General features: G+C 38.2%; 2 protein-coding genes across 3 annotated transcripts; one reads left to right on the top strand and one right to left on the bottom strand.

The window, feature by feature from the left end:
* The first annotated feature begins 3,167 nt into the window (after window positions 1-3,167).
* LOC144557306 (mitogen-activated protein kinase 15-like) lies at window positions 3,168-6,605 on the top strand. Its single transcript, XM_078305870.1, has 7 exons — window positions 3,168-3,382; window positions 3,465-4,005; window positions 4,160-4,315; window positions 4,471-4,682; window positions 4,784-4,885; window positions 5,397-5,545; window positions 5,870-6,605. Exons 1-7 carry the CDS (start codon window positions 3,168-3,170, stop codon window positions 6,145-6,147), a joined length of 1,653 nt encoding a protein of 550 aa, XP_078161996.1. The 3' UTR covers window positions 6,148-6,605.
* A 204-nt stretch (window positions 6,606-6,809) lies between these two features.
* On the bottom strand, window positions 6,810-8,585 carry SLD5 (DNA replication protein-like protein). Of its 2 annotated transcripts, none has more exons than XM_078305854.1 (7): window positions 8,336-8,585; window positions 8,114-8,236; window positions 7,960-8,042; window positions 7,734-7,843; window positions 7,592-7,667; window positions 7,379-7,500; window positions 6,810-7,051 (listed from the first exon to the last, which is right to left on the bottom strand). In XM_078305854.1, exons 1-6 carry the CDS (start codon window positions 8,501-8,503, stop codon window positions 7,401-7,403), a joined length of 660 nt encoding a protein of 219 aa, XP_078161980.1. In that variant the 5' UTR covers window positions 8,504-8,585; the 3' UTR covers window positions 6,810-7,051; window positions 7,379-7,400. The 2 variants fall into 2 exon arrangements, with proteins under 2 accessions (XP_078161980.1, XP_078161987.1); XM_078305861.1 differs by having other exon boundaries at window positions 7,960-7,973; window positions 8,336-8,568.
* Between the last annotated feature and the right edge of the window lie 267 nt (window positions 8,586-8,852).

The raw sequence follows: 8,852 nt of genomic DNA, 5'->3' as shown, positions 1-8,852 counted from the left end.
GAGATTATACTAATAAAATTTATTTCAAAATCGTAGATAAATGAATGACTAATGTCATTAATAAGTCGACAAAAATAAGTACCCATGAATATGATACCGTCAGTAATAATTTTTTTTTATCGTGGATATAATTATATAATATTCTCGTGCTGCATTAATTTTCACCTTATAGTGCACATATATATTCAACTAAAAAATAGACAATAAATGACACTAATCATAAAAAAATCAATTACACATCATACCTCTTTTGCAGATACCTCGAGATTGCATTCTTCATTCATCATTAATTTCACTACTCAGAGTTTTATGTAAGCATATATTTTTTCCAAGACTACACAATTTGGGGTGTCTACAATATCCTAGAAATTTATTCGTCGATAATTCTAAATTAATTTTTATTATAAAGAAGTCAAATTGGATATATATTATTTTATTTTATTTTATGGTTATTTTTCACCGAAGATCCTAGAAGTTTATTCGTTGATATCTCTAGAAGTTTAAGGTATATCGATGAATAAACTTCTAGAGTCTTCGATGAATAATAACTATAAAATAAAATAATATCCAATTAGACTTATTTGTAATAAAAATTAATTTAGGGTTATCGGTGAATAAACTTCTAGAGTGTTTTCGGTGAAAAATAACCATAAAATACAATAATATATATTCAATTGGACTTCTTTATAATAAAAAATAATTTAGGGTTATCGACAAATAAACTTTTAGAGTCTTCGTGAATAATAACTATAAAATAAAATAATCAATTTGATTTATAATAAAATCTCGAAAATTTGAAAAACAATGATTCATATCCTAGAAAAAGACAAAAACAGAAAAAAAAAAAAAAAAAAAAACGTATCCGTATGAATCTCAAACTTAGGAATTTAAAAAAAAAAAAATCGGGCCGCATTTAGGGGATGCGGACTCCATTAATGGTCCGCATTTCTTAGATGCGATCCTCGGGAAAAGGGTCCGCATCTAGAGGATACGACTAGAGTATTTTTCAAAATTTCAGGTTTTAATGGTTATTTGGTTTTTTTTTTTGTATTATGGTATTTTTAAAAATTTCAGGGCTTGAAGATTAGTATATCACTACAAAACAACTTGTCTAAAAACTCTGAGATTAGGATATCAGAGATAAGGGGGCACAACTTGATCGTCTAGAAACAAGGTAACCAATTCACTTTTTCTAACAAAACAACTCGTACTGAATTCAACAATGACATTGCAACATGTTATCAAGGTAATAACCAAGTTTGAGAATCTGTGTTTTAATACAAGAGTTAAAAATAGTGTGGGTCTCTTGTTGTAAGCAATCTTATGTGTTATTTGACTAATTTGCAAAACATATAAACATTGAATTTGACAGTTTTTTTTTGTTTGAGATGTATGCAGGTTTAGCTATTATGTCCGAAGGTCAAAGCAAGTCAAAGATATAAATCATGACAAGTCGACGTGACAAGTTGTATAATATGATACATCATCTCCTTGAGCCATAAGAAATGATTTGATGCAAAAGATCTAATGGAAGATTCACATGAGTCATTTGGAATGTCGAATATTGATGAGATGCTGAATCATGAAGATTACAAAAAATTATAGAGATCGAGATTATGAAGATTATAAAGATCATACTTTACTATTTTGTTTTATCAATTATAATTTATATCTAAAAGTATGATAAAGTAGATATGAAGCTGTGACCACTCAAGTCTAGGTGTTGCATGACTGGAAGTCCAATTCAAAATTCAAATAACTTGGCCTGGTCAATACTGGAAACTAGGCACAAGCAAAGTAAACTAATCTCTTATGTTGTAGATCATATGATGTGCACTAGAGTTGTTGGCTCTCCTTTAAATTCCACTATAAATTGTGGGTTCTGTCGTCTGTCTAAGTAGATATAGAATACCCTCACAAACCTTACACTTTAAAAATATTTTAAGAGGTTTAGCCTAGTTCATTGTTATTTGTACCTAAATTTCAATTATCTCTACAACAACTTCAAATATATTAAAATGAATATTTTTTTCAAAGAGGAGGATCTACTTATAATATTTTTGTAATTATAATATCTTACAATACGATTTTTCAAAGTTCAAACCGTCGATCCAAATTGTTCAACAGTTTAATCTCCAAATACAAAAAAATATAAAATTTAATCTCCAAACACATTTAAATATAAAAATCATGTTGAACAGTTTGAATTTAAAAAAATTATATTTGGGATGTTGTAAATGATTTTTTTTTTTTCAAATTTAACGTCACGGGTTTATTATTTGGTTTTTTCAAATGATATATTAAAAAATCGTTGTTTTTATTTCTTCTGCCCTCTTTGGGTTGGTGTATAGTGTATACTGTATAGTCCAGGCGGTGCTGTAGCTGTTGCTGTTGCTCTTACTTGGCTAGTAGAGTGGCGTGTGTGGTGCTGTATTATGTTATTTTGTGTGGCCTCTTTCTTATCTCTCTCTTCCTCTCTCTTTAAATCTCCTCTTCTCGCCCTTGTTCGGTTCCTCTCACCTCGCCGGATCTCTCTTCTCCGTACTTTATCTTTGCTCTACTCCACTTCTCCTGCTTTCGTTCCTGCCTCGCTTTGCTTACTGGAAAATTAAATTAAACTAATTGATTGATTGAGATTTGCGTGCGTGCGTGCCTGCCTGCGTGTGATGAGCCTACGCCTGGTTGGTTGTTGAGATCTATCTATTCTTTTCCTATTGAGAAGAAGTAAATATGCAACAAGATCAGAGGAGAAAGGTTACCTTTTTAAATTCTCCTCCCCCCTTTCCTGTTATAATTAATTTGTCTTGTCTAGTCTGATCCAGTCCAGTCTGGTCAGTGCCAATCTGAGGTTGATTTGATGTTCTACCTGAATTCATTAATTGCTGGGCAGTTGTTAGCTTAACTAATGAGATCAGATCCCTTTACCTTACATATTCCTTTTCCTTCTACCCTGCAATTTTTAAGCTCTCTCCCAGTTACTTTAATTATCACATTTCCTTCCTGTAAAGGATTGCTCAAGTTATTTCATTTATTAAGTTAGAAACATGATTGATTTAGCCAGCTTTTATTCTCTTTTTTTTTTTTCTTTTTTTCTTTCTGAAAACGTGATTTAGTGATGGTGCATAAACTGACTAATGTATTGGTAAACACACACTAATATAAACCCAATGCAGCAGGGGTCGGCAGAGATAGACTTCTTCACTGAATACGGGGAAGGGAGCCGGTATCGAATAGAAGAGGTGATTGGGAAGGGCAGTTACGGGGTGGTGTGCTCGGCATTCGACGCGCACACTGGTGAGAAAGTGGCCATAAAGAAAATTAATGACATCTTTGAGCATGTCTCGGATGCAACAAGAATCCTGCGGGAGATAAAGCTGCTCAGGCAATAAATGATATTCAGATTTCTTCTTTCTTTTCTAGTTCAATTTGTTCTGTTTGCTATAAAAACGATATATGAACTGTAGGTTGCTGCGGCACCCAGACATTGTGGAGATAAAGCATGTCCTTCTGCCAGCATCGCGGCGGGAGTTCCGGGACATCTACGTGGTGTTCGAGCTGATGGAGTCAGACCTACATCAGGTGATAAAGGCAAATGACGACCTGACCCCGGAGCACTACCAGTTCTTCCTGTACCAGCTGCTGCGTGGCCTCAAGTACATCCACACTGCCAACGTCTTCCATCGCGACCTTAAGCCCAAGAACATCCTTGCCAACGCTGACTGCAAGCTCAAGATCTGTGATTTCGGCCTGGCCCGCGTCGCCTTCCATGACACCCCCACCGCCATATTCTGGACTGACTATGTCGCCACCCGCTGGTACCGTGCTCCCGAGCTCTGTGGTTCCTTCTTCTCCAAGTACACTCCCGCCATCGACATCTGGAGCATTGGCTGCATCTTCGCCGAGCTCCTCACCGGAAAGCCTCTCTTTCCTGGAAAGAATGTTGTCCATCAGCTGGACATCATTACCGATTTACTTGGAACCCCTTCTCAAGAGACAATTGCAAGAGTAATCGGCTCTTTCTTTCACTTCTTTCACTTTAACAAAGCGGTCTAGTTTGTTTGCATGTTCACCTCAAAATAGCATTTGCATTTGCAAAGAAAAAAGAAAGAAAAAGTTTATGATTTTGGCATTCTTTTCTATTTCTTGTCAAATCTTCCAGATTAGAAATGAGAAGGCGAGGCGATACTTGAGCAGCATGAGAAAGAAAAAACCTGTGCCATTTAGTCAGAAATTTCCAAATGCGGACCCACTCGCGCTTCGTTTGCTAGAGAGGATGCTTGCTTTTGAGCCCAAGGATCGACCGTCTGCTGAAGAGGTAGCTATTCTATACCTTTTATTATGTCTTATTTCATTCCATGTGTCTCGTCTCCTTTTCTTTGGTATTGGTGATGTCCCTAAAACTATGGTTAAGGTAAAAAGAAAAGAAGAACACGACAGAAAAAGGAACATTATGTGATTGCTATGTGTCAGGCACTGGCGGATCTATATTTCAAGAACATAGCGAATGTGGACAGGGAGCCGTCGGCCCAGCCAGTCACAAAAATGGAGTTTGAGTTTGAGCGGCGGCGGCTCACAAAGGAGGATGTGAGGGAGCTCATCTACAGGGAGATCCTCGAGTACCATCCCCAGATGCTCAAGGAATTCCTGCAAGGCACCGACTCTGGTGGCTTCATGTACCCTAGGTCTGCTTGATTTCCTTTTTTTGCTCCTACCCTTTTCTAGGACAAGAGAATTTAGAAGTACTATTTATATCTTTGCCTTAAAAATACTACTCTGCATGCAGTGCTGTTGATCAATTCAAGAAACAGTTTGCTTACCTTGAAGAACACTATGGAAAGGGAGGCATCGTGACCCCTCCTGAAAGACAACATGCATCTCTACCCCGGTAAGCTATTTTACATAGTCCCTTAGATTATTGTTTGCATGCATAGGCTAGTCCTTTATCTACCAAAAGGACTAGGTTTATAAAACAACTAAAGCAGGGACCTTTCTTATAAATGTTCTTCAACAATCAGGGGGCTCTCGATGTAAATGTATATCATAATGGGATTTCAAAGTTTCCCCTCTTTTTATTTTTGGGAGGGCAGGGTTTCCTCCCCTTTGACCCCTATAACTGAAATCACAAAAAAAGTTCCCACAAACATAGTTAACCAGATCTACACCGCAAGGCACGTATAAGGTGCAAGCTTTCCAAATCATAATAAGACAACCGAAAGTTCAAACATATCCCTGCAGCTCCTTCCTATATTAACTAGAAAAATGGAGCTCCTTTTGCAGCCTTAACCCTCGACTCCGAGTTGAGCAGAGCTTGATCACTGTTGTCAATCTGAGCATCATATCAATCGAGTTATGGGTACGAATCTTGTTTTTAACTGATTTCAAATTCGATTTTCTAGGGCATGTGTACTCTATTCTGACCGACCTGCCCAAAATTCACCTGACATAACAGAGGATATGTCAAAGTGTTTAATCAAAGATCCCAAGAAGCCGCCAGAGACCTCAAATCAAGTGCCTCTAACCAGGGTCCCAATTCAAGTTCCTCAAGGTGAATAATCAGGTTTATTATATTACGAGGTAATAAAGGAATGCTCAAGAAAATGACCATAGCTATACCCAAGACAGGGTGTACTGTAATTGTGGATCAAAAGAAAAAGATAAGTACTGAACACTAGAATGGCATGCTATGTTGTATGCTGAGTCAGAAGGGGCATACTAGTGACAATATGGAATTTTCCAATGTTTTTGTGGGGAATATCAACATCAAGCTCTGAAAATACACTGATGGATTTTGTATGACAGAAATTTGGCATAAAATTTAGTGCGACATGGTGGTGGAAACTCATGGAGCTTGGTTTATTTGGTTTTGCAGGTACAGCAGGAAGACCTGGGAAGGTAGTAGGGTCGGCACTACATAATAGCATTAACAACGGCACACAGTCGGCTGCCGAGGTATACGAGCAGCAACGAATAATGAGGAATCCTAACCCCAGTAGCGGTCCTTCGAACCCTCTCCCTTCTGGGAGCTTGTACCCACGAAGAAATCCCAGTTTCAAAACCGAGAGAGGCAGTGCTGATAGGATCGAGAAACCACCATACATGGCTGGAAAAGTCACAGCAGCATTGGAGGGCCCCAGTGGCCATTGGTAGTAGAACTATTACATCCAATTGTCAGACTGTTTGCGTTTGCTATTAATTAATTTACTAATAATTATTCAACTGTATCATCAAGTTGTATAGACCATGTTATTGTTACCCTTTTGGCAGGCATAGGTAGGAATTGTCCTTTTCGTTATTGTGTGTGTTTCACAATTTCAGACAAACAGGAAATAGGAACAAGTGCTTTAGACTTTAATTGAAGGGGGAAAGGACAGGATGCTTTGCTTTGGTGACAAAGGCGTAAAGCTGTGGCAATGCCAGGGATCTGGTTATTTATTCTTCTTAACTTTTGATTGATGTTTATTTTGAGTAAGAGGGGTTAACAATTGCCTGCTAATTGTCTTTATTCAAATCTACGTTAAACTTTTTTAGGGGCATAGTTTGTGTTTTTTTGTTCATTCAAATGTATCAGATGTCATCTATTTTAATTTAAAATAAATTTAAACTGAGCATTGTTAATTCGGTCGTATACGCTTCTAAATTTAAGATATTCTCAAAAGAAATTTGTACTGCGGATTTTATTCTTCAATGGCACCTTGCCTAGCTCAAAAACGCAGCATTTTTATTTAAGAAAGCAGCCTGTTTTTGCTGTCCCAAGAATAGGAATCTAGAGAGTACTTTGAATCAATCACACAAGAAGAAGAAAATAAATAGAAGGCAAAAAATCTAACAGAAAACAGCAGCCAAGTTAATTCATATTCTTTTCGCGTTGAAACTAACTCAATTAAAAAAACCAGGACTAGAAGAGAATACAATTCTGGTACAACTCAATTCAATTAAGCTCTTATTCCCGTCTTTTATGTCCATCTCATTGACCTCCAGATAACGAGTATACATCAGCTTTCACAGTTCACAGCAGCAAAGCCAACTCTCAAGATAGATGACAGGCAGATATCTATTTCAGACATTTAGCAGTAGTACAATTAGTGTTTGCATGACAAAACCAACCTTTTAGTGTTGACATGACTGGTCTGGTCAGTGGGCCATCAATCAACCTTAACCCTGTCACTTTCATTCTAATTTTGTGCTACACAAATAATTTTAATAACCACTATATATGTATAACATATTAACAGTTCAACATGCATGCCGACCCTCAGATCAAGCCTAGCTACTCAACTCGATTCATGGTCAGAACCCATTCACACCTCTAAAGTCTTACAAAACGGGTGGGGGGGGGGGGGGGGGGGGGGGGGGGGGTTGGAAAGGAGAAGATGTATGCCTGAGTAATTGAGGAATTTGAGTTAGATAAGGTTGATTTGGCCGCTTTCCACAAGGCCCCTTATAGACTTGTAGCGTAGCACATACAAATCGTCAACCACCAAGTCCACAATCTCCTCACCCCTATATATGTTTAAGATAAAATTAGCATAACTTGATGGAAAGGGAGATATAAAAGTGTCATAGGAGAATATATATTGGGGTTATTACATACGTGTCATCAAGTTGGAAGGCCCCGACATCAGTCTTGGTCTTACAGAATACGAAAGTGTCAAGCTGCGGGGAATCAACTGCAAAATCAGAAGTAGAATTAGAATTAGCTAATTAAGAGAGGAAATGAAATGAAATTGAAATACCCATGTCATCGTCTTCGCTTGATGTGGATTGTCTGGTAACGGATTGGTAGTGCTGAGGCAGCTTGTTTAGTACAGACTGTTTCAGATGTTGTGTCATGATGTCGACGCAGCTTAATTAGTACATAATGAGAGAGAGAGAGAGAGAGTGAGAGTGAGATAATGAATGAATGAATGAATGAATGAATGAAGGAATGAATAAAGGAATGAATGAATGGAAGCTAGCTACCTGTTGCAGAAGAGCTGCTCTTCGGGGGAAAGGCGGGCGAAAAGGTGAGTATGGGAGGAGTAAAAGAACAAGTGCTTCTCGATCTACAATTATACAATTATATGCATCGAGGGAGAGAAAGTGAACTTGTTAAAGGAGAGAATGAGGTACGTACCTTGTGGAGGCGTAGGCGGAGGTAGGATTTGAGGAGGAAGAGAGCGCGGTCGGAGTCCATGTGGTGGAGCGACACCACCACGTCTTCCATCCCTTCGCTCTTTAATTCCTCCGCTCGCTCTTCCTAATCATTCAATTCTACATTCATTCATTCTCTTCTCTTCTATCGTTTCATTCAGACTTACACTAAGAAGAAGAAGAAGAAGAAGAAGAAGAAGAAAACCTGGAGCTGGATTTGGTCCCGCAGACGCCTAACCAGCGCCTCCTTGAATGGCAGCATCTCCGGCGCCGCCTTCTCGTTCCGCCACGCCTGTCGCATTAGTTCCACGTCCGTCACCGCCCCCAACCCCGATCCAGACACCGATCCCTCCTCCTCTTCCCACGATTCCATCTCTCTCCCTCTCTCTCTCGATTGCTCCCTCGCTCGCTCGAGTCCAGTGCCAATCTAAATTATGTCATAAATCAAAGGGTACCAAGTACTAACACTACTCATCTGTTACTGTTCTTGTTATAAAATGGGAAATAAATCTGCTGTCATTCCAAAGAATCACATGACTCTGCAATTTCTAATCCATCCATTTATCTGTTTTGAGATGCGTGCATAAAACTATCAGTTTTTTAGATTCTTATCTGAAGAGCAATGAAACAGAACGAGTGGATTTATAATTGCAAATCTATGTGATTCTTTGGAATCACAGCAGATTTATTTCCTATAAAATGAAATTAATCATTTACTCTTA

The sequence above is a fragment of the Carex rostrata genome, chromosome 1 (genome assembly GCF_964058835.1).
Source record: "Carex rostrata chromosome 1, lpCarRost1.2, whole genome shotgun sequence".
NCBI lineage: Eukaryota > Viridiplantae > Streptophyta > Magnoliopsida > Poales > Cyperaceae > Carex > Carex rostrata.
This window is presented reverse-complemented; position numbering and strand designations above follow the sequence as displayed.